Source organism: Melozone crissalis, unplaced genomic scaffold, assembly GCF_028551555.1.
Source record: "Melozone crissalis strain CALT ecotype California unplaced genomic scaffold, PUWL_Pcris_2 ptg000042l_1, whole genome shotgun sequence".
In the NCBI taxonomy this organism is placed as follows: Eukaryota; Metazoa; Chordata; class Aves; order Passeriformes; family Passerellidae; genus Melozone; species Melozone crissalis.
Window position 1 is genome coordinate 54,792,872 of NW_026535820.1, and position 26,089 is coordinate 54,818,960.

Here is a 26,089-nt window from a genome sequence, read left to right on the forward strand (position 1 = left end):
ACATTATAGACTAATTCTACACCAATGAGACAGGAGAGGAGAAACACAAAGTACACAGGCACCAAAAAACTGCAGAGCCTGCTGACAGGTCCTTGTAACATCTCACCATGCAAGGTCTCTCCCAAGAAAGCACAGAAAGGCCCTGAACTGACCCAGTCATTGTCATGGGGGAAGGAGTTTATCCCATAGGCAGCAAGATTTGTGTTTAAAAACCACATTTCCCCACTCCTAGCTGGGGACAGACATTCAACAGCCCTTTCAGTCACGCACATGTGTTCTTTCATTGCCTAGTTCAGAGAAACCTGCCATTTACCATTGCTAGTTGCTAATACACCAGCCCTCCAAGCTAATGTAGAAGAGATTTGTAGAACAGCACTGCAGATTTTATGTCTGAACCTGGCAGCAGAGAGGGATTAAAATGCTTTCTATGAAGACATAGGAACACACGATCAAAGATGGAACAAGCCCCCTGCAGCAGATTCTTGTGGCACCACTTAGCTTTCAGGACAAGGTGGTAGACATGGGGATGTTAAGAGTGCATTAATCCCAGGCAAAAAGCCTGCAGCTTCCAAAGGGCAGATTAATTATTAAACCAGCAGCAATAAAAATATTCAGCAGCTCAGAGACATATACCTATATTATAGACAGATAAGAGTGGCAATAACCTTGAACTTCAATTTGTAGATTCACTTCCCCTTCCCTGTGGATAGCAACAGTTATATTTTCTAAATTGTTCTTACAAAGGGAAATGGATGAAAATGGTGGTTTAAATTGGCTAAGAGGCACTGTGTACACAGCAGTAGCATTTTCCTGCATCTTTCTATCTTCTCTCCTGTCAGCACCCATAAATATAGAGTATGTTTGCTTCCCTGACCAACAAAGCAAAAGAGGGATCATGAACATGATTAAGGGCTTTTAAGTACACCTATTTTTCCTTTAAAATAATTGGGATGGCAAATACTGGGATATAAGAGATTAGGCCTGTTGGGAGTTTGAAGAGACACTCCTTATCATCCTTGCCTTTCTAAAGTCAGGTTAGTCACTAGAACACCCGAAACTCAGATATTCAGAAGAGGGATGGGCACATGTGCCCTCAAGACAAGGTAGTTTTGGGGTTGCTGATATGTACATGCAAAGATCACCCAGTTTTGTGAGAGAAAGCAGAGCATATTCTGGGTTTGAATGAAGAATAGTTGTTATCAGCTGACAGGAATTAAGTTTCACCTCAGTGTATTCAATGCAACTGAACTCCAAACCACCCATTTATAGATAGGAAATGCAGAAAAGCAAAAATAATGTTTTACAGTGTTTGGCTGTGAGTCATTGAGTTGAGCAACTCCAGCTAGCAGTATTCAACATGGTTAAATGGAAATGTTAGTAGGGAAGCTGGAGTCTCAGCAATTTCTCAACAGATTAATTTACTTATTGTCTCTCAAAGGGAGGAGCTTGAAGTCTCTAATGCGTGTATCACTATACGCTGAGTATTAAACAGGAGAGGACAAACAATGGCCAAGCTGGCTGTCCTCCAGTTAATCATCCTGCTTTGACTCAGATTCATCTGTGAGCTGCTGTTGAAAACCAATTGCTTGTTTAATGGGGCAGAAGGATGAAATAAATTTCAATATGCATCTCTAAAGTGTCCCTCTTATGTAAAAGTGCTGCCTGAGGGAGTAAGAGACACATACATTTCCTTCTGCTTGGGCCAGTTTCATTTCCAATTTGCTATCCCGACAGGTACCAAGTTCTAAAATGATGTGGAGAAAGAAGCTGCAGCTGAATGCAAACCACATCTCCTTGGTTCTCAAGACATAGACAGAACTTCTCCAGGGAGGTGACAGCCATACACCCAAGTGAGATTAGTTAACACTGACTCATCAGGTGTTTCATTAAGGAGCTGTGTCAAGGAAGAAACCAAGAGTGCAGTGAGCAATGCTAATGCCCTGGGGAGAAGTGGTGGTTGCTGGGGTGGAGGACATTTCAGGGACAGACAACACTGGCACGGCTGGGAAAGTCAGCCCAGGCCTGTCTCCAAACAGCAAAAGCCATTAAGTGGCACTGCCTGGAAATTAGGATCAATAGTAATGCAGAGACACTCTTATACATTATGTGCTTTTGGTCAAGTGAGGAGCATTCAAACCAAATCAAAACAGACTTGCTGACTGCAGGGCATCCCATAATCTTTTTCCACACTAACACTTAAAGGCAATAGCATCATTTGGGACTTCACCTTCTTTTCCGCTTCTTTTTTAAACAAGAAAACTTCCCTAAGCTGAGAAATAATTCAGTTTTACATTCTAATTTGGAAATTACGAGTTAGAATGTAAAAGCATTAAAAGAGAATCGAGGACTTTTGATTTTACCATTGTGCCTTTTTATGATTTTATGACAGAACATCCACACATGCATAATTTATGTGACCCTTTGCTAACATAAACCAGAAACCAAAAATTTCTACTGCTTTAGGAAAGCATAAGACAGACCAGTCTGGACTAGAGGCCAAAACACCACCTCCACAACCCACCCACATGCTCCCTGTGCTTTCCAGCCACATTCCATTAGTCTGTGGCTATCATACAAGGAAACATTCTTGTGTCACACATGCCTGTGTACTCACTGGCCAGGCACTGCCCAGCGTGCATCTTTACTCACAGTTTTGGAATACCAGCCCAGTTTTTGCAGTTATCTGGCAAGCAGGCATTCCCAGGAGCATGGGTAGCTCCCTCTGTGTCCCTCACCACAGCTCCAAGAGCAGTGTCAAGGTGCTTGAGGCAATGCAAGTGACAGTGGAGAGATGGCCAAGGTTTTAATGCCAAAGGCTCCAGGTTCACAGCAAAGCAGCTTTGTGCCACCATAAGGAATTTCCATCACTCCAGACAAGCCTAAGAGATCTTGCACATACACAAAATCTCCTCCTATATCACATGCAATACATTAACATTACAAAAGGAACCAAGCACTCAACCATTCCAGAATTAAAAGCCTGTGTTTACTACTTGTCAATTGACCACTTGATCTCATATCAATTTTATCATCACATGAATAACTAAGTTTGCGCTGTGCTTTTTCACCACACTATTTTAAGGGGATAAGGTACATAAAAAGACTAAATGCTTCCAACTGCTGGCAAAAAGACAGAATAGAAATGAAGAAAATGCCAATGCCAGCACTTGGGAATTTGTTTTCAGTAAATTCCAGTGGTGTGTAGGACACCAGGAGTTATGCCTGCAGATTTGGGGAGCAGCTGCCTCTCCCACCAAATGTCCATGCTGCACACAAGTATCAAATCACAACATACTGAGCTGGAAATCACCCACAAGGATGGAGCCCAGCTCAGGCCTATACAGGACATCCCCCAGAGTCAGATCTTGTGTCTGTTCCAGGCCAGTCTGGATTGCAGTGTCTTCTGAAAGCCACTCTGGTCACTAAGGACTTGATGAAGAGTAAGAGATCTGAAGGAATTGCCTGGGAGACTATGCCAACAATAGATCATACCTGCTGTCTGTCTGAGACAGGGAGTTTCTACCCAATGAGAAATTTTAATATTTTGACATCTGCTTTTACCGAACCTGTCCTTGTTGCTTAAGGATTCCCATGACACAACAGACTGGTTTAGCAAGGAAAGAATCTGCAATGAAAACGTGATCCAGGAATCCAGACACGAGGAATAAAATGCACATAGCATTTAAAAGCAACACATTATTGCATTTGAAAATAACAAATTATCTCCAGAGACCACAGACATTAAATGCGATCCAAAACAAAACATCCATGGTTTTTCCAGCACAGGGAGATGCTAGAGAAGCCAGATATTTTCTGTAGAAAGTTTCTATCACAATAGAGTACAGTTTTCAAATAAGAAATGTGTGTTATATGTGTATACATATACACACACATGTGCATAGATATGCAATCTTTCCCTCCTCTATGACACATCCTCCCATATTTTCTTTTAGTGCTTCATCATGCGCCTTTGACCTGTTTGTTGCCATTCACTCACTCATCTATCTTTGCTAGGTCTGCTCCTAGTATTCCAGAATTCCAAATGAAAAAAAGACCACAACTTGCCACTAAAAACAGTTCAGTGAGTCTCTTCCTCTCCCTGACCTTTCCATGGGAGGGTGGCCAGCTCAGCTGGAATCCATACATGCACTATTCCTCAGCCACCATTTCTTTAACTTCCTTTAGGGGGGTCCAAAGACTGTAGCCATGTCAGACAAGGTTGTGTGATGACAATAGAAAATTTTACACTTCAAGAATTCAATTTTCCTCACAGAAGGGTGCTCTGATTTTTTCCCTTTTGATTTTGCTCCACCTGAAGTGTACTCTGCAGTACACAAGAAACTCAAAGTATAGCTCACCCTGAACACAGAGACATTGTGGTATGAGAAGGAAAGAGCATGCTACTGGTTATGGTTCCCTTATTCCCAATTCCACTGCTATTGCAAACACACAATAATCCTAGGGTGGATCTGTCAAAAAAACAGAGCACAGAAACAGACAGTGTGGGAGTAATATTTCCAGAAGTATTTTTGATTTATTTTGATTAAGCCACATCACCTTGCACCTTGATTTTGAGTGCAGCTACAAAACCAGCCAAATTGGCAAAATTCAGGAGGTGTCAACACGTGGCAGAAAATTCTGACACTGGCAGTGTTTTTTGAGAGCTGTGATGTATGGCTACACCATTGTTCAATTTTCAGATTTAACTTCAGGAGATAATTCTGGTCAGGATGCAGTTTGTCACCCCATCACAAAAGTCCACCTCCCAGCACTCTCACCTCCCCTGACATTTACCTCCAACATTTGCATATGTTTGCTGCCTAAATGGATATTTCAACAAAAGAGCAGGAAATCTGCTCCACAAATTGAATTTTCGTTAATTTGTTGGCTGGATTATGTGGCTGAACTAAGCCAGCAGAGAGGAAGCAGATGCAGAGGGGAACGCAGGTGAGCAGGGCTGCTGCTCCCTGCACCAGCAGCTGCTGGGATTCCCCCAGGCTGGGAGTTTAGGAGCAGTGACAGGAATGCAGACACATTTCTCCTACAGGGTGAGCACTTTAACAGGAATATCCTGTTAACAGCTATATCCAATAATTACTGAGCATTGGTATCTTAATAGCATCATGGTTGCAGTACAGTTCCTGTGCAGAGAGACTTTTCCTGAAGAACCTGCAGGGGAACACCAGTACTCTGAGGAATGGGCACAGGAGCACCCAGAGCCACAGCACAGTGACAGCATCTCTCTGCACAGGTGCCTGTCCTGGGGCAGGACTGGGCTGTTCCAGAGGCACCTGTGCTGCTGCCAGGATCTCCAGGTACAGACAACATGGAATGGCTTTGCCAACCGCATCCTGCTCCCATCCTCATTCCCCAGTTTGCAGAACAAACAGGAAATGGAACTTGCAGCAAATTGTATGTTTAGGTTATCTAAATGTGTGATAATTTTACATTTACCGTTAAGTGAAATGAAACCTAATGAATTTTAAGCTGAGGGTCTGTCTTGAAATTGTCTCAAGATTTAGATTTCAAAAGTACCGAACTTCATACCAATTGCACATTGTACAAGTGTAACTGCCTGCAGTCTATTACAAAAATCAGCTTATATATTGTTTGTTTGGCATTTAGTCTTCTTGCAGTAGTAGCTTTAATTTAAGTCACTAAAATTCTGTTTGAAATTAGAATTGTGCATAACATTTTGCAGACCAGTATTACAATTCAAAATTATCAGGAAAAACTTGTTTTCAGATAAATCTTAGTGAATACTCCTAATACATCATAACAAGTGGTGTAGTGTACCTTTCTCATAGATGTCTTCTCCAAAGAATAAGCACTATTTCATTCCACTGTTGAGAAAGTGAAACTCACTTTTCAGTGAGTACAGTTTTCAGTACTGCCATTTATAAAAAAACAAACAGGAGACACATCCGAAGCCTAAACACATAAACCCAGAAACTTCCTTTTGTATTTCCTACTTCACACAGTACATTTTAAAATAGAAATGAGCATGCTGCATGACATTCTCGGGCAGCCACCTAACTAGCAATCAAAAATTAATTCAGAAGACAGAAATAATAAATTAAAAAAACAATAGAAAACAACAAAACCCCGAAACCACAAAAACCAAAACCAAACCAAACAAGCAAAAACAAAACCATCGTAAACTTTGACAATCCCAAAGACTTTGAAAATGTTCTAAGTAAAAGACCAAGGTTATAGGAGCTTGACAGATAATTCAGTACAGAGAACATCTTTCAGCATCTTTATTCTAGACACAAACATCATCATCTCGGCCCCCCCAGTTCAAGACCTAACCTTTCTAATCCCAAAGCCAAAAAATAAAATTTAGTCTCATTGAAGGGTGAAATTTACTGAGTAAAACAGATGGGACAGCAACAAAATGACCTTTTCAAGCAACTCTTTACAGTACTGAAATGTGAGATTGATGGTCTGCATTTCTGCTCTCCAAGGTTAGCACTGCCAAGTTCATGATCAAGATGTTTTGGTCTGAATCACAGATTTTTCATTGTCATCAGTAGACTGAAGGGTTTTATTTATTCACTAATTTGGATGTTGCTAAGAAAAGCCAGCCAGAAAAGTGGAAATCTCATAACTAGGGCCTGATCATATTTGGTTCTCCAACTGAGCTTCAGAATTTTTCAATAAATCCAAAGCCAGGCTTCCCACTGTGAAAGCTTAAATAAATAAAGTTAAAGCCATACAGATCTCTGTAAATTATTTTTCAGAATTGCTTTTCTCTGCTGCCAGTTTATCTGCTCTTCTCAAATTTAGTCAGTGCCTAGAAAAGGTGGAAGGACTTCCATCTGCTACTCCTTCAAAGACAGCTATCCTGAAAGGAAGCATCAACCTGTCCAAGACATATGTTTCTCAATGTATTAGACCTGCTGTGTCTGCCAAGATGCAATTAAACTATGTCTAATCTTCGAGAAGCCCGCAAGAAATAAGTTTTAAATCCCACATTTGAGAATGACCCCCACTGAATTAAGTCAAGCTTCACCATGACTTGCAACAGACTAATCTGTTTACACCAAGGGAATTTCCTGACCCGAGGTTGCTGCAGTAAGCTTGCAGGAATTGATTCATTTGCACTTCAAGCAAGCCACAAGGGCTCTTAAACTGCTTCTACAGCAGGGCATTATGGCAAGGCAAATTTATATCATGGCACTTGCAGTCCCTTCTCTCTCCTTGACTCCCCAGGCACTTGCTCCTTCTCTCCACCTTTGCCTATGCTTATTCCACCCTGCAGTGAGCTTTTGGGATGAGAAAGACCAGGGGAAAACTGACTTAAAACCAAACAAAACAACCAAAATCAGGTGTTTTCTGCTTGTTTACACTGCTGAATCAGTAGGGCCAGCAGCAGGTGGGAAGACCAGCCAGGACAGGATGGACATTCCCAGAACAGACAGAGCCAGGTCAGCTTAGGCTGTCCCTGAGCAGCTGCCAGATTCTCTTGCAGGGTAACAGCTCCAGGCTGCTCCTCCTGCACTGTCATTTTGAGATTTTAACAACTCCCAGAATCAGGGCAGAAAGGATCAGACACATAAACAAAGGCCCTGTCCTGCAGGTGGGTTATTTCTCCCAGAAGCCTCTCACTCCTGAGGTATTCCACCTGCACAGCACTGCTGTGGGCAGAGCCACACTGCAGCTGCTGGTTGGCACCTTAGCAGCACTGCCAAGCAGGACATGCTTCTGTGGCCTGAAGGAGGGATGGAGATTATAGGCAAATAAAAGTATCCTAGTCAGAAGTCAAATCCAAAGCTGTCCTGGCAGGAAAAAGCAATGGTATGCCCAATGCAAGTCCCACCAGGTACTGAAAACTAGGATCCCACAAAGGACAGCACCAAGGCAGCAGTGCTACTCACATTCACACATGCCAGCATGACGTGCTGCCAGCTTTGTCTGGCCGTTTTTTTTTTTGTTTCCAAAACAACTAGGGCACAAAATATTTAATTGCTGCTATTATTCTTCATTGGATTGGAGCAGATTCCTTATTTTAGAAAAATATCTGCCACATTGTCTTTTATCACAGCATGAGAGAAGAGGCAGTTGTGGTACATTCTGTATAGTCTGGGGGTATTTTATTTTTCCTCTTTGGGTCATGCATTAGCTATTCCTCTCTGCTTTGGCACATGTTACTAACCCTAGACCCATATGAAACACTTATCCTCAGGGAAAGACCACCATTAAAGAAAAGGTCAGGAAGGGAGGAAAGGCACCTGCATGAAGGCTTTTTTATTGAAATAAAACACTCAGTTAAAAAGGATGAAGTCTGTCTCCTGCAGAATTCAAATCTATCAGGTTAAAGGTTTGCAAGATGCAGAGTGGATTTTGCATATTTTCTTCCAGACTTAGCACAGACACAAAAGGAAAAAAAAAGCAGAATGGGAAAACTGATTGGACAGAATGGGATAACGGCTGATCCATTATTCTAAACTCACAAATGACACCTGAAAAGACTCATATGAGTACAGTCAAGGTTGATGGAATCAAAGCTTCTCCTGCCCACATTCCAAAGCATTGGAGCTCAGTAATTGGGTTTCTCCGTTGTACAGATACAAGAGAAACAATTTTTTTTCAACAGATGACAAACACTGACAGTTTTATTTATTTATTTAACTTTCAAAGCAGAGTCATTTTTAATGGATCTATAATTCAAAAGCTCTTTAATTAATTTTCCTCAAGCTTCCTAGAAAGACAGATTTGGCTTTATGCATTGAAAAACAAGTCAGTCAAGTTCTAGGCAAAGAACCCCAACCAAACCTTTCAAAGTCAAAACTATAAATGAAACAAAAATGGGAAGCTATTAGGAATACTGGTTGCAATTTTACCACATAAACTACTTCCAGCATTACACAGTTTTTAAGCTGCTCTTATTTTTCCTTCCTGCCTTCAATCCATTTTTGTTTGCTATAATAACAGCATAAAACCCCACAGAAATTCTTCCTTTATATTGCTTTTTGCCTCACCACATTATTGATCCTGCTTCCTGTGCTTTTTTTGTTACTTTACTTTCTTCTGACTCTGATAATCGAGTGCTTCACATCCAGGAGACAGCTACAGTGCCCACAAGTACAAGAACTGATATCTGAGTGGAAGCAGCAGTGGAACTGGAAAAAGTCCCCGAAGAGCTGGCAGGCTGACACTTTGTTCCTTCTGGACAGCAGTTTCACATCAAGCAGAAATCTCTAGGGATCCATTTACTTATTTATTTTGGACAACAACTCTGGTCCTTAAATATCTGTTGAACTCAGCGCCTCATAGAGAAAATGCCCTCCTCGCTTCCCCAGAGAATTAATCTCAAGTGTCTGGATAACATTAAATAACCTACCTATGTCTTAGTACCAGGGCACACAGGCTCTCCAGTCTGCATTTTTAACAAAATCACAATTCCAGTGCACAGTGCTCCAGCAGAGCTTGCCTTCCTCCACTGCACCACGGCACTTCCCATGTCCCAGTCGAGCCGAGGCATGCGCAAACACTGCTGTCCCCTGCTGCTTCTGCCAGAGGTTATTCTCCTCAGAGAATAAACAACAGCAGAATGAAATGTATGTCCTTAACCTAGTGCATTGATTATGTGAGCTAAGCACTGATAGAGATGTATTTGCACTTAAATTCTGACTGCAAGGGAGGGGGCTGAGGCATCGCTGTACAAGAGAGTGGTCTCTGCCGTGGGACCCGGGCAGAAAGCTGGAAGGAGAGACCACAAGAATTGTCAGCCTGCCAAGAATTCCTCCAAGCACAAGCCAGAGAGAAATGCTGGGACATCCAGGAGCTGCAGACATCACCCAGAGAGGTGCAAGAACACTGATCCAAACGGATCCATTTCTGATGCAAGTACTGGATTGTGCTTTCTTCCACAGTTCAGTACAGGCACTTCATCAAGGACAGCTATACTTCCAAGCCACTTAACCTTCTTCAAACACCCTTTTTCTCTTAGTATACAGGCCTAAATTCAATAATTGTTGCAAGAAAAGTTGAAAGATTTCATACTGAATGTATAGGTGACTAAAGCAGACAAACAGCTGATATATCCAAAACTGGAGTAGTGCAAAGATTTGCACATCATCCATTAGACTTCAGTAAACTGATTTCTTCTCTCACAATTCATACCATACCCAGAATTCAAAGAATGTGAACAAACAATTTTCCAAGATATTAGCAAGCACTTAGGTCTTATCTCTAAAAACTACAAAAGTGTCTGTACAAGTCATTTAAGAGGGGACCAGATGTTCTCAAAAGACAAAAACATTGCTCATACTGTTAGGTCCATCAATAATTGCAGCATATAACTTATGAACAAATTCATTCACAATGCTACACCAAGGAGTTTTCTTTTAAAAAAAAAAGAAAAATGAGTGATACAAGGACTGGTATGGTGCGGTCTGTATGATTAAATTCTGTACACTGTCAACAAATAAAATGAAGAATTAAAACAAAAGTGAACTTTTTATTGTATCTGACTAAATAGTACACATTTGCAGAATTACTGCAATGAGCACTGCCTGCAAATTTCATGCTTTGAGTGAAATTTAATTAACTTGAACTAGTAAAAATCCCACAGGGTTATATTATTTGTAAGTGAGAAAATAGGAGTCATGTCTGTGTGACTAGGGATGGGAATTTGGCTAGCCTTGTTTAATTATGGTTCCCCTTGAAAGACACATAAATATTTATGTGAATTTGTGCACTGACATTTGTTGCTGGACTTGAGCAAAGTCACTACAGATAACTTCTAAATGCACCTTGTACACAGACACGGCTTTTCCTCTATGCACATCCTGTTGCTATAACTTGGTTTGTTTTCCTGACAAGCTAACCTGTAGGGATAGGCAGGAAAGGGAAGGAAAGCAGTGTTCATTCCTAGGTGATTTATGAACCTATGCATCCTTCCTTCTGCAGCAGAAAGTTGGCACACGCATACACAAAAAAAATGTGTGTATGTCTGTGCTCTCACTGGAAGAAGTATCTGGGGGAAAAACAAATCCAACCCTGAATGCTGCCTGTCTTAAGTACAACTCCTGAGAATGTCACTGCTCCTCTCATTTCCAACACCAGCCCATCCTGTTTTCAAGTGCTGTCAAATGCCAGGAATCAGATGAGGAACAGGGCAACTAAAACTCCATAAGCCGACAGTCCCAGCATAACGGGCTTCATATGTACAACTTCTCTCCGATACTCTCTGCAAAAATTTTAGTTTCCTGGTAGGAAAAATTAGTAAGATTTGAAAAGCCAAAGTCACCTGGACATGGCCTGCATGGATGGATGCACATGTGTTACAGGAAGATTTTACTACTAGCTACCCTACACAACATAGAACATGAGCTTGGATCCATGTAGCAAGAAAAAGCCATTTAGCAGCTGTCTTACAGCAAGAGGGGAAAAAACCCAACAAACCAGCAGAGGGAACAGACACTTCACAATTTATTCTTACAGTGAATAACACCACTTCAGCTGGGTCAGATTTGCAAGTGAAAGGTAACTTTTTGGATTTAACGATCCATTTTAAACACTCCCTTAAAGTGTAGTCATTAGTTGTGTGAGCAGATGAGACAATGCAAAGGAATTTGGAAGAGGAAGAGAAAAGCCTCTCTCATTTCCTTTCAGTGGCAGCAAACTTTCAGCTTTATGAATCTATTTGACATTGCTTAGAATAAAAAAAAAAAAAATTAAAAAAATCCGTAGAAGTGTAATTACAATCCTGAACAGTTACAAGTGTCATGACAGAAGGTAAGATTTTGCAGACTGAGCATACCCAGAGTGTTGGAGCTGCTCTAGAACAATTAAAAGACAGACACTTTAAATGGTAAAAATGCAAGCTGTGTTCTGAGCCGGGGAAATTGCAAGTGTACTCTAATCTCATCTGATTGTCATCATCACAAGTGTAACAACTGCAGTGTTCTATCTTAATTGCATTCACAATTGACCAGTCATACAAAAAGTACCTCAAATAAAATTAATTCCTTAGGCTTTTTGTCACATTGACAACACACAAGAGTTTCAGCAACTGAAATGGAAAAATTGATTAAAATTACATTTGCTGCAATATCTGCATCAAGAAAACATGCTCTAACCTTCCAAGGAGCTTTAGAAAGAGCCCACTTTTATTCTCCTTTGGCATACTTGGAGAATTTGTATAAATTAATTCTAAGTGGGCTGCCTTCAATGCTACACTTTTTCAAGGATTCAGGATAACATGTTAGCAATGCTTCAAGGGCACCTCTGCTCCAGAAGACAGTGTGTAGGGGTTTAAATAAGGATGAGGGTCCATGTCTGCCCTAATGGCAGACATTGTGTCCCTCAAAGGGCCTATACCCACCCTGACCATCAGAAAAGGGAAGGAAATTCAGCAGAAGTACTGAGGAAAAACAGACAAACAGACCATTATGAGTTGTGATTTGACTAAAGCGAGGGAAGCAGTGTAGAACAGGAAGATTTATACTTATAAGGAGAGTGCTGTAATTCCAATAACCTTTTCCACTCTTGCATAAATTGAGCCCCCAGGCACTTGATAAAAGGCATGCACAGCACTTTTTTTGAGCAGCTGGAGAGCTCCTACTGCATACTTTATTTTTTTTTTAACAGCTCTCCCACAGAGCTATCGAAAATTGTAGCAGTGCTTTTTTCCAGAAAATCACATCCCGGCTCAGTGATAGAGCCGTTGTGGCTCTACAAACAAAGTGGTTCTGTATCATTTAACAACTAATGGTCACTTTAAGGTGAGCCAGTTAAAATGTTTAGTTCAGTGGATCCCTCTGTGATCACTCCTACCAGATCTGCCTCGAGTGACTCAGACAAAGGCAGGCTGGTTACATAAACAGAAGGTAGGTGGCTTAACAACCTTGATCTTATCACAGACCTGTCAGTGGAGAGAACTGCACGTTATTGCAGAGCTAACTCACATGTCAATACACTGGAAAGGAATCAGATGTTTTCCACATCCTACAATTTGGGAATGCTTTGCAGGGTTATTTATTGAGCCAGTTCAGGTTACACAGAACAGCTTCAGAGCCTGCTGTTTCCAGTGCTTCACCTGCCTTGCCAAGGCCATACTTGCTACTGAAGAGTCATGAGAGGAAAACAGAGAATGAAATCAATTATAAACTTGGAATGCTTCAGGATTTCAGAGCCTATATGCTTTTGAAAAATAAAGGAGGAAAAAACCCCACATAAATCTCACTCTTTCTATTAACACCTGACTGGAAGCAAAAGTATTTTAAAAATCTGACATCACTGCAGCTCAACACTCAGAGCTGCTCCATTTTGGCACTTGCTCATTCTTCAGTCAGCGGTAAACTTTCTAGCACTCTGCTTTAGCTTTCCAGGACACACATTTAAAAAAAAAAAATCCTAAGAAGCCACATTTAGCCTTTCAGATCACTGCCTGTGCAATCTGCAGGAGTAACAGGTTAGAATGACCTAGCTATAAATGAGAAAGATGCATCAGCGCTGGACATCCTCACTGGTCTGAAAGCTTTTGCCAAGCTTCTACAGGCTTTTGAAACACAACCTATGATTATCAACAGTATTTCTACCTATTTTCTCCCAACAGTGAAAGAGAAGAAACATGCCCACTCATTCTGCTACTATGCATTGGAGGGACACCCCTGCTTCCTTGCTCCAACCTTAGATGCCGTCTTCTTTCTAGCAAAGCTATTTCCAGAGCTTATTTACCAGTTCATTCAAGTCTAGACTTTCTAATTTTGCAGCATAATCTGTAGCTCAGTCACCCATGAAACTGCTGAACAGCCTGCAATTGTGTGCAAATCCACACCGGGGCTGGTGCTGCCTGAGCTCAGGTACAGTCATTAGCGACAGCATACAGCTCTTCAATGGGAAGCTCTTTAAAGCTGCCAGGAGCATTTGCCTGAAAAATATATCTTCGCTTCCCCTCCTTCCCCTTTAATAGTTTTAGCTTTGGCTCCAGAAAGTGACAAAAGCAGGGATGCTGGCCGTGAAACAGATACAGTTTAGGACACCAACAGCTGGAAGGAAAGGCTTTTGTCTTTGCTCGTTTAATGGCCCTGCCCAGTGTGAGCGCCCAGTCCCACTCTATCCCCCAGGCTCAGGCAGCACCAGAGACACTGTGCCCAGCAGATCTCCCAAAGGAAGCAGGGGACGAGACCAGAGGGCACAATCCCCAGACATTGGCACCCTTGGTGGTCTCTGGAAGGAGGGTGGATGGCTTGCCTGGCAGAGGGCTCAGGCAGATGCTGGCACCAGCCTGACTTGGGTAGCAGCATGTGAGAGGAGAGGGGGTGAAGGGGGAACTCCTGCCCTCAGCCATGAGAGCTCTGGTGTCAGCTGATGGCAAGGAGCCCTAAGGAAGGGAGCTGTGCTGAGCCAGCCAAAGCATCTGCCCTTCCCCACAGGCACCCAGGAAAGGGCTGCTCTGTGCTCAGGGCAGTGACCCAGAGAGAGGAAAGTGACCCAGATGCAACACCCTCCCCACCCTCAAAGTAATCAGATTTGCTCTCTCCCATGACTTCCACATTTGCTGAGTGTACTTGGACCCACGTGAGTTGCAACAGCAAGCACAGCTATCTGCAGTAAGACTGGCATGGCTCGCTGCTGCTGCAAATGCACAGATACCAGCAGAGGCATTACTCAGGCACCCGTGACCCTGCTCAGGGCTCCCACACCTCTTCCTCTCCCTCTCAGCCTGTCCAAAGGACAATTCTTCTCAGGGCCATCTTAGGGCTTTCCCCTCAATGGGTAAAGTCAAACCTCCTGTCCTTTGGCTGGGCAGCAGGCTGTGGCACCATGCATCCATCTGAGCTAACAGGGGCACAATGCCCATCCTTCCTCTTGGGATATGCACACAGCAACAAATACCAGATAGAAGGCACCCTGAAAAAAAACCCAGCTTTTCTCCTGCCTTTCTCCAGTCTATACTCTCTTCTACGTTTAGTTGCTGGGCAGGCCATACATGCCCCCCAAGCCACGTGGCCAGAGCACTCCTCTTCATCCCTTCAGCATTTCTCTCTCCAGGACATTTTACCAATGGTCCCAGCACCCTTCTCCAGCAAGAGGTGGCCTGTTACTGCAGAAATCTGCTAAGCAAGAATGGTAGGGGACCCACCCAGCATAGCACAGCAGGCAGCACCAGCTCTGTGCATCACATTGCTGCTGAGCGTGGCATATTGGGAGACACTGTACCCTCCTGGGAAGAGCTCACTAAGGATTCTTCTTGGTCCCTGGCCATACAAGATGTGTGCTAACTGCTGAGAAGCACAGGAACCCATGAAGACCGGTAGGAAAACCTGTTTCCAGGCAGGAAAACACTTCTGGAAGACAGTAAATGCTCCTTCTGCTCCACATCAGCATGAAAGAAAAGCCTTTCAAAGCTGTATGTGTTTGCTCAGTGGAATAGGATCTGCTGCATTTTATTCTCCTGGATGATGCAAGGACTCACAGCAGCCAGGAGGGGAAAGTCCTGGGCTCATTGCTCCTCTGTCCCTCCCTCACAGCAAGCACCATCACCTGCACAAAGCCTGTCTCTTCCTGCAGCTTCACTGAAAATTTCACCTGAAACACCTCTTCCAACAAAACTACGGCAGCTGCAGACAAAATTTCAGTTTAACAAATCAACATCCCAAGGTGGTTCCCTCAGATAAGCCCTGAGCAGCTCCAGGCAAGAAGAGGTTGTACTTGCAGGCCATGAGAGGTGAGCTCAGCACAGCACTGAGGAAAGCCCACAGAGGAGCACAGCAGCTCCATGCTGTCCCTCCATGGAAGGCAGGGCTCATCCCTGGCACACTCTGCACCATGGATAACACACTAGGCTATGAAGAAGTGTGTGGTTTGGATGGTGAAGGCAACTCAGTCTTGGCAGCTCTGTGTTTTAAAGACAGCACTTTGGTGCTCTTCTCACTCCCAAAGCATCCTGAACTGTTATTTACAATTTCCCCCAGGCAGGCCATAAATCCAAGCCCAACTAGCAAGCTCAACACAGTGTAAAAGGATCCCAGAGGCAGACTAATTACCATCGCAGGCTATGCAAGCCTATGCAGCTTTCTTCTGCACAGTAGCTTTGGAAATTTTGGCTAATGGCTGCCACTAACAGGTCAAACTTTCCACTTTCTATTGTTCTGTTCAGGGCAGCCAGCTGGGAGTTCAGGGGCAACAAATCTCCAGGGGAAGAAATCAAGGCCATTAAGGGAAAGGGAAGAGAAGCTATGAATCATAATAGTACTTCACACACTTTTCTGATACCAGCAAGAAAGATAGTAGTAAGTAAAGACTGAGAGGAAGCCTAAGAGATTATATGACAACTAAAACCAAAACCACCACCAAACAGAAAACCCTACAACTCCCATTCTCTTGAGACTTTAGGGGTTACTTCTCTCCAAGCACTCTATAGCAAGGTGACAACTTCCTTTTTGTTTAAATTATTTAATACAGTAAAAACTCACTCCCCTCATCTCTCGAAACAGAAGGTCAGAAGATTTATCAGAGGCGCAGGTGCTGCATCTTTCACATTTTCTCACCCCCACAGAAGTGTGCTGATGTTCAGCCTGCAGCTAATTTCACACAGATCTCTCCTAACACCTACTAGCTCTGTTTAGGCATTGTCTATCCAGACAGCAGTGGTTATAGCAAACACCTGAATTTTCGAGGGAGTGGGGATAAAAGAGCAGACTCAAATCATTGCTTTGGACCAAGTAGGGCATGAAGCAACCAGAATATGCCATTTTCTGAATGAAAGCCTGGGCTGATAAGCTATTGTCTGGTCTAAAGCAACACATGTGCTTTTTCACTTCAATCATAAAAATGTCCAGAATCAAACTTCTACTTAGTCAGCATTTCCCCATGAAAAACATCAGTAGCAATCTCTTAAAAGTTAGAAAAAAACCCCTAATCAAGTAAGACAAACTAACATGCTCCATCTGGGCTGTGAAAAATCCTGACAAGCTGATTATCCAGCTCAACATCACACTGGTAATCGCTGAAGCCCATGGGAACCACACAGGTTATATTACTTCTCAATAAAAGTGTAATGTCTTCAGTGGTAGTTTCATTTTTTGGTGTAAGATTCTCACTATAGATTATATGAACAAAAGCAAGAGAATTTAAAAAATCAAGTATCTTGGGTATCATATCAGGTATAACAGTGAAGTGCAATACAGAACAAACTCTTGTCTGTTGCAGTCAGGCCTCTTTCCCCATGGCACAGACCAAAAATAAAACAAAAACTGTGGAACTTAACACTACAAAATACTCTGTGCAAAGTAAGGATACTGTGCTAAATCTCGATGGGTCAGATACCATCCACAATAGGAAGTAAATAAAATTTTATGAAGATCCGTACAGCAACTTCCAGGATATAATTAGATAATACTTTTCCAGAGCCATAATAAGGAGGAGAAAATTTTATGTTTTCTTTGGTTGATGTGGTGCTACCTGTTAATTACAAACAGCCAAGGAAGCAGAGATGCTCTCTGGAACATATCCAAGGGACATAGATAGGCTGGTGGCATTGTGGATGCACTCTCCAAAGGCAAGGCCTCAAGAGGGGGTTTTCAAGTGTTCTGGCCACTAGTTTACTACTCAGTTCAGATAGGAGCATGTAGGTATTTCTTACAAGCTTTCCCTCAAGTTTCTCTCAGAGATTGCTTTCCTCCTCATGAAACAGACAAAAACAACAACAGCAACATCCAAACAAAACCCAAAATTGCCCAACCAAAAAATAAAGAGAGTTGATAAAAGAATTTCAGAGTCTTCTAACATATTTTTGCTATAACTTTACAATCCTGATGCAGGGACACAGGATATTTCTGCAAGTAATAGAGGAAGTTCTGAAAAAGTGCCAGAGTACAAACTGCTAGAGGCAGCCAAAGTGGTCAGTCTCCCACTGAGCTCAATATTGCAGGGTGAAATCTACTCCCATTACACATTATGGCTATGACCCAGGTAACTTCTAGGTTTAAAAAACAACAGACAAACCCAAACCACCTTATAACTTCTAAAATGAACTCTGAGACAGCTTCACAGACTGCTTTGTAGCAACCTAAATAGACAGCTGCAAAAATCCTCCTTAGAAAAATGTGGGCTAAAGTTTTTGCAATCAATATGATTCAGGTTTGATCTGTTTGAACAAAAGCAGGAAGCCAGAGAACAGCAAAGCCCATACTCGATAAAACCCGTTTGTATGGCGGTGAAGGAATACTCACGCAGCGCGTACAGGGAGAGGACAATTCCAGCCAGGCAAAATCCCTCAAAAAACCTGAGTGTGCTGAACATGGTCACATTCACTGAGAGTGCCACAGTCAGTCCAAATATCAAAATGAATATGACAGAGAAGAGCAGTACAGGCCGTCGACCAACCCTGAAAGTAAGGAAGTATGGAGAAACTGTTAAAAGCCAGGATGGACATAATGCTGGATCATTAAAACTGGCAAAGAAGGGAACAAGTCAGGCAATCCCTTCCAAATATTGCTACCCATTTTTAACATTTGTTCCATTCTTCTCCTTTTTTTCTTACTAAATCCCAGATTTCTCTGCCAGCTTTGCATTGACAAGTACATCTCAGAAAGGATTAAACAGAGACAGCACATTGTATTGGTGCTTGATTTAACCAGCCTTTTCGAACAACAAAGATAAATCTAGGAACTACTGTAAGTCTAGAAATAAGTCCTTTGGAGATGAAAATCAACTTCCCAGAGTTCTCTGTAGTTGCACAGAAGGATATGTTATATATTATATGGCATAATTACTTTTAGCTGTAGAGGTTTCCTCTTCCCAAGAGACATGTGCTTTTCAGTCTCATCTACAAGAGCAGCCAGCTCAGAAGACTACCTTTCTTTGTCTCATTTGTTGAGGAGAAGCCTAACAAACATGGGCTGAACACAAAACAGGGCTCAGGTCACTCCACTGAGCCTCAGAGTCAATAATATAACTCACAGGAAAATTGTGAGCTCCAAGTCCCTCCACTTTGTATCCCCATAGCTGTTGGACATACCCACAAAACCAGCCTGACTGGAGGGTAGGGTTAGGAATAAATCACTTCAAAAACCATTAGAGGTAACAGGGGCAGAGGACTTGCAGCCCTCCTTTGCAGCTGCAAGCTGTAGTTGCATATATTGGTACAGTGCTGACGAGGAGGAAGAGTTATGCTACCACTGGATGTGGGGGCAGCCACTGCAGAATTTGGCTCTTTCATGTCCAAGGAATTGGACACATTTTTACCATCTCTTTTTCATGTGTTTAGTGTTTATAATTCTCTTTTCTCTCCCCTCTTTCTATGCAAGGAGAATGATATGAAGCACCAGAGCACATGGCTATTTTTAAGCAAGAATTGGATCATTATGTGGAGATTTCCAAAATTTTTCAACTTGTCAACTCCCACAAGTTTTCCAGTGGAACTGAGGATCCCTTTTAGTCAGCTCCATATGCCATTTTCACAAAGAATACATGAACTTGCTTTTCGTAGGCAGCTTTCACAGACCCATTCAAAGCAGACTGTCAGCTGCAAGCCAGCCATCAGGTTGAATGTCAGCACAATAAAGAGCATTTAAATCTCACAACTTAGTCCAGTTTCACATGCTGTAGCATTTCTATTCAATTATTTCAGCAGATTGTCACTAGCAGTTATAAAATACATTATACATATGCATTCACAATTAGAACTTTGGATTTTGCAGTACTTAAAATAAAATAAGGAGTGAAGGGCTGAAAAAGAGACATCATTATAATTTTTTGCATTTTGGGAGCTGGAAGAGTGGACCAGTCATCAGTCAGGCTTTTCCAAAGTCACACCTAAGAAAATGCTGTCATGACTCCTTGCATGAAAACAGGTTTATTATTATTTTCAGCTGTAGTATCACCTGTGAGGCCCCTCAAAGATTTAACTGGCTGGCATTAGTCATTCAAAGCTTTTAAAACAGAACCAACATGCAAGCTGAAGGAAGCAAGGTCAAAGCAGGCTGCTCTCCATCAGGGAACAAGCACAGCCCTCTGGCAGGTGAGCTGCAGTGGGGCTGAGGGTGGGAACACAGCCTCACTGACTCTGTGATGCACAACACACTGGGGGCATGCTGGACATGGGGAGTGGCTGCTGCCTGTGCTTCAGTTTTTGTATTTATGGAACACAGCCCTTGGGCAGGGAGGGGAAATACCTCATGTAAAACCTTGAATACAGAAAAAAAAAAAAAAACCCTATGAGATTTGTATTATCAGCTATCTGCAGAGACTTTTGCAGCCCCATTTTTGTTATGCCAAGCTGTAATTCATACCAATTAGTATTTGTGGAAGTGTTCTGCAGATGAAAGGCATTATGCAAACACTCAGAATTAGGAACTTAATTCTCATCACAAGCCTGACCTGCCATTCCCTGATGTTGATTGAAAAAGACCTCATGCTTGGCATACTTCAGTTCCCTTCTTCCCCTCCTCCCACCCCTTGTACTCAAGGTTACCCATCATTAGGACACAGAAGTTCTTCTACCATTATACAAGTGACACAAATGAATGGTTGCTGCTAATGAAAAAAAAAATCAGAAAATCCAAGAGCCTTTTGAGCCCATAAAAACCAACTGAGGCCAGAAAAGCCCTCTGATAAGAGGCATTTCCTCACAAGCACAAAACTAGTCATCTTCTTCACCAAGGCATGTAGCACGCTTCTCAAAAAACTGAAGCTTCAGGGCAGCTATCAGCCATATATTTGGTGATCCAGCAGTGTTTTGACAGGATGGTGTCTCAGAGCATAAAAAAGCGCCTTTTATATGCAGACAGAATTATCTGTCTAACAGTACATGGAAATGCTTGTGAGAAATTAAACCATACACAATTTTCCCTGGAAAAACAGCCCCAGGATGCTATCTGCTGCCATCCAAACTGTTCCAGAGAGAGATTACTGTAGCATGGAAGTCTCCACCTACAGTGCACGCTGCTATCTAGATAAAATGCTAAATGCTGCCTGCACAGGTAAATAACCAGGGATACAAGCAACCCCAGGGTTTTGAAGAATCTGCAGCCCCCACACGGTATGATAAGCAAATACATCAAAAAGATATTCCTGATGTCAGAGTTGCCCTGCAGAGGGAGAGTGACTGGGCTGAGGAGAAGAGCTGCTCTTCCCACACTCCTACACATGTCACCCAGAGATAACCAAGCTTTGCTCTCACTGCTGGTCAAGTTGCCCTTCCCATGCCATTCTTTGCAGGCCTTTTCTTGCCTTTGGGACTGGAACTACTCAGAGGCTCCAAAAAGCATCAGAGCAGGAGCAAAGCAGGGGCACTACAGGGCAATGAGAGGTACAGACCTACTGTCTGTCTTGGTGCTACATGAACACCGTGCCCACCTGCTCCAGGAGGAAACTTTCCACACAAACCTCAACGGGCTCTGTCCAGAGCAGGCAGAATTGCCAGCAGCACTCTCTGCCTGTGGAACAAGTGACTTATTCAGGCACTGGACACAGCTGGCCTTCCCACAGCTGAGCACGTTTGCAGACCTTCCTCCTATAGATTTTCCTCACAGAGCTGTCCCAGTGTGCACACCTACTGTGTTTTGAGCATGGAGCACTCAGTTTACTTAGCAAATTGCCTTAATACACTCTATGCTTTGGCCTCATTCAGCTTTAAAAGCTTCTTTCAAAGAGGAAAACAAAGCCCCTAATGGCACAAAAACCCCAAAACAGCTTCTAATTATCTGAACTGGAGAGTGCTATATAAATGAAATGAAAACAGAATTTGAATTTTTATAACACATTTTATGCATTACTCTGTTTAATCTCCCTGGTTCTTGCTTGGGAGTGACATCTTTTTTCCTTAATTTTCTCTTTCTATCAGATACAATCTATACAACCCCACACTTTAGCAGAAATTCAAGCTGTGATTAAATAGCAAATTAAATTCCATTTAGGTCTACATTTACCAGCCCCAAATGCTAATGCTAAACAGCAAAAAACTTATTGAGCACAGGAGTTCTGCTGTGTCAGGGGCATCAGCTGGCAATGTGGACTAAACAGGAGTATGAGGACCAACTTTGGTGGCAGCAAACCGTGTCCATTCTAGTCATCCACAAAAGGGTCACTGCTCCCTCCAGCCACCAAGTTACCCTTTTTCTCCTTTGCACCACAGCTGGAAACCAATTCTCCTAAATTCACGAGGCATTTCTAGATATTTGAAAATCAGGGTAATTTTATGCTGCATTAGCTCAGCTAAGCAGCTTGCAGAGGGGTCCAACAAGCTCATGTGGCAGCACAAAGTACACACTGGGGACAGAAATGCATGGAATCACAGGATGCTCCTTTTGGTGGCACAGAGCTATTAAATCTGCTTACTGCAGTTCTCTCTCCAAGCCAGTGCCTTAGGCAACAAGTTGTTCACTTATTTGTGGCTTATTTGTCAATTATAGCAGCACTTTCCTAACTTGGTAATAAGTCTGCTTTCTCTTCACTGATTCCATTTTAGGAAAGCCAAGCAAGATCCCTCATTCATTTCCCCTCTATACTTTCTATGGGTTCTTGGAGCCCCATTTTACTGGGGTATTTTAATCAAATTCAACTGTATTTCATGCATGTTCCCTACTTCACTGAAAAGTCGTGATTTGTCTCTTGCCCAAAAATTTTCAGTGACTATTCAGGAATTAAGACGCAATTTTGCTAGGAATGCTTGATCCAAATTACTGCAGTGCTGCAGGGGGCCTTTTCTCTCCCAACTGGCTGGTGAGTTGCTGAGGTTTTATAAGTTTTCCCTAATAGGCAACTCTTCTTCTTTTCCTGTTTTAATGAATGGCAAAAGAGTTAACTTGGGGCCATTAAAAGCACCAACACTGGCAACTGTGCTGGGAGGTACTGAAGTGACTGGGACAGCACTGCAGAGGTGTTGTTTCAGGTGCTTCAAGTTTCCACTGAAATCACTTGAGTCATCTATGTAATTTTTCCTCCAATCTTCAGCAGTACAAGACCACCTTTTGAAATTAAAGCTGAATCCTCAGCACCATTGGGGTATCCCATAATGGTTTAACTGCCTCAATACAAGGAATTATGATTTACTCTTTTTAAGTTTAATACCCCAATACCAGCAGCACATAAGTCAGCGTTAAATCCTTAACACTACGTCACAATGTTTGCCTAACAAGAACTCTAGAAAAAGAACAATTGAAAGGTTTGCAAAAATGGCCTTCAACTCACCAAAAGGTGCTGTGCAAGCACAGGATTGACATTAGTCATGTATTCAGTGAAATCAATGCAGCTTCCAATTTCTTTTGGTCCTCTTGCCTTGTTAAGAAAATAAAATCCAACCCTAAACTAAAGGCTTTGCTTGTATAATTAGGAAATACTTAATTCTAGACTAGCTTTACAGCTGCAATAAATTGTGTCGGTGGGAAACAAGTAAGCCAAATATCAAGTAGTTTGTGCTACTTAGCTTGATTTAAATTACTCAGGAACAATTAACACACTTTTACACTGTTTGTCCATCATGATTCTTTCAGAGCCTTAAAAACCATTATGTAAAGGTTCTTAATGAATATCAAGTAGAAGGCACTCAAAACAATATTTAATACTGTTATTTATTTATAGTTGCATTGTATTAAAAGATTTTTCACTTACCAGTCGGCTATACATCCTGTTATCAAGTGGCCAAAGATTAATCCTACAAGCAGGGAGAACTTAGCAATGTGGACTTTCCAGGCAGAATCACAAACAAGATCCCACTGGAAGAAAAAAAAAAAGAAAAAGAGATAGATAAATTGAAATAAATTAGTACCTCAGAGGTGTTAAAACATACTAGTACAGTGTAGAGTTTTTTCCAAAGCTAAATCCAAGTGCAAGGAAAAGGCAGAGGAAAGCTTTCCCACTCAAGCCTAACCCCAGACCCCAAGCACCAACATGGAGACTTATTTACCTCAGTGAGTTTTATCAGATCCCTATAATTATAAGATGGCAATATCCAGCACTCAAGGGTTCCCCTCTCCAGGCCACAGGAGGTTAGCCTCAGGGGAAATCTCCATCAGGTGCTGGCAGTACCTGTACTGGTGCTGCTGGAGCATCTTGCCATCCCAGCCCCAGACATCTGTTACCAGAGCCCCACACAGCCCACCAGCAGCAAACCTGACAATTTCAGAGCAAGTGCTCCAATTAATCTCCTCAGGGCTGCTTGGAAACACGGGGAAAAGCAGCTCCTTTGCCACAGACCCCTAATGGCCCTTTGCTCCGGGCTCTCAGTGTCACAGTGCTTTCTCTTGCAGAAAAGCATCTTGATTTCCCCAGGTGGTGGAAGGGAGATGAAGACTGAGTAAAGGCACAGCTTGTCAGGACAAGCTCTGGGGCCTGGCAGAGCAGCTGCAAGTCCCAGGGCAGCTTCTTGGGACAGCAGCCCCACAGGGACTTTTCACAGCTCAGAGACCAGACAGGATCTGAACTGCCACAATAAAGTTGTGCTAATACTGAAATTAACCCTTCTGTCCAAAGAAAGGGGAAATGGACCATTTCAGGCAACATAGCACTAGGGCACTGCCTCATCCCCATGAGAAAGATAGGAACAACAAGGTTTCTAGTGAGGCTTCCCTAAACTCCAAGCCATTTTCCTTTGAGGCAGAGGAAACCAGAAGAACCAGACTGCATTCCTGGCTTTAGCCCAACATCCTCATTGCCCTCAGACATGAAATGTAATCTTTCTTATGTGTAAAGTGTGGATAGTTACTCTTATACCCTTGAATAAATGTAGGAGGATATGTTTGCCCGTGGTTTGTGAAGTGTTCAAATATTGATGGTAATGGCAGCCACACACTTTTCATGACAAATAAGTACAGCTAACTTTGGAGAGTCAGATCCTCCAGAACTGAAACTTTGCAGAATAAATGGCTGTTTGTGTGTAATGTAATAGTAGCAGCTCTTCTCACACCAGTAACTGAGGTTTCATAGCCAAAAACATAAAGTAAAACTATGCAATTTATTTTTAAGTCAGATGCAACTTCAAAAAAAACTCCCCTCAAAAGAGTTCAATTAGGTGCACTGCACTTTTAAGCATTTCCATGACGCACAGCTCTTCCACAAACAAGGCAAGACTCAGCCCTCTGTCCAACACCACAGATGTCCTTGCTACAATATACACCTCTCCAAGAGGTATAGCAATTTTGTGGCTGAAAGAAATGTTCCAGCACTCAGGCTCAGGCTTTTTGTTTAAACTAAATGTACTTTGAGTTCCCCACTCATGATTTGTATAAGTTGGGACATATATGTCTCATCTTTCACCCTACAGACTGGAGGCACTAAAGAACCATAGTACGAGAAAGGATTTTTTCCACCAGATAGCTATGAATAATTTGCAGTAAAGAACTCAGCAAGGCACTGTGGATTGCTCTCCAAAAATGTTGACTTTTCAGAAGCAAGTAGAGGATATGCAATTACTAATACTAGCAATTCTAGAACCAATTTCCAGCTAGCAAACAAAAATATCTGCCCAGACAAGCTACAAACAAAACAAAATTCAGAAGATACATCTGAGGCAGAGGTAGGCTTTAAAATTCTCCAGATTCATTTTCACAATCCAGAAGGTGTATATGCTGCTTAAAATTGATAAATCCATTTTTTGGTAGATAAAAAATTAAGTTTTAAAAAAATATTAATATTTATACAAGAACAGATTTAAAAATTCAATAACTTGTTTTTATATTAGTTGATGTCAGAGGAACAGTAGTGTCCTCCAAGTGCAAAAAGAAAAGGGAGATATCGTGGTGCCTTTCCATTTTCACAGCTTGCTGCTGCTCTCCAGTGCTAGCCAGCCCTTACACAAGCCCCAGGCAGGGAATGTGCAGTACCAGATTACACAGAGGCAAAGGCTCCTGGCTGGAAGAGCCAAAATCTCATCAAGGGCTGTTGTGAAATTTCAGTCCAGGACAACAGATGTCAAACCCCTCTGGCACACTGGCACAGAGAGCAAGAGTTTAGAAGCAGGAGAAAAGTCAGTCTATCAGCCTGTCCTTCAGTGGTGCCCAAAACACACCCACTCCTCTGATTACTTATCTGCAAGTCATCCCTTGTTTGTTTGTTTTTGAGGCTATTGTCCAACTCCCCAGCTGCTCTGAAAACAAAACATCTATTTCCTCGCAAGCCCTGCATCTGGCCCTTT

General features: G+C 42.4%; 1 protein-coding gene across 2 annotated transcripts in view; it reads right to left on the reverse strand.

The window, feature by feature from the left end:
* The window catches only part of SLC22A23 (solute carrier family 22 member 23), a 105,670-nt gene that overhangs the window by 64,064 nt on the left and 15,517 nt on the right, over positions 1-26,089 (reverse strand). For both annotated transcript variants that reach the window (XM_054284731.1, XM_054284730.1), the window contains exons 2-3: positions 23,569-23,672; positions 18,189-18,343 (exon numbers count right to left, since the gene is read on the reverse strand). In XM_054284731.1, coding sequence (XP_054140706.1) covers positions 18,189-18,343; positions 23,569-23,672 — 259 coding nt within the window. The remainder of the gene's footprint in view (positions 1-18,188; positions 18,344-23,568; positions 23,673-26,089) is intronic.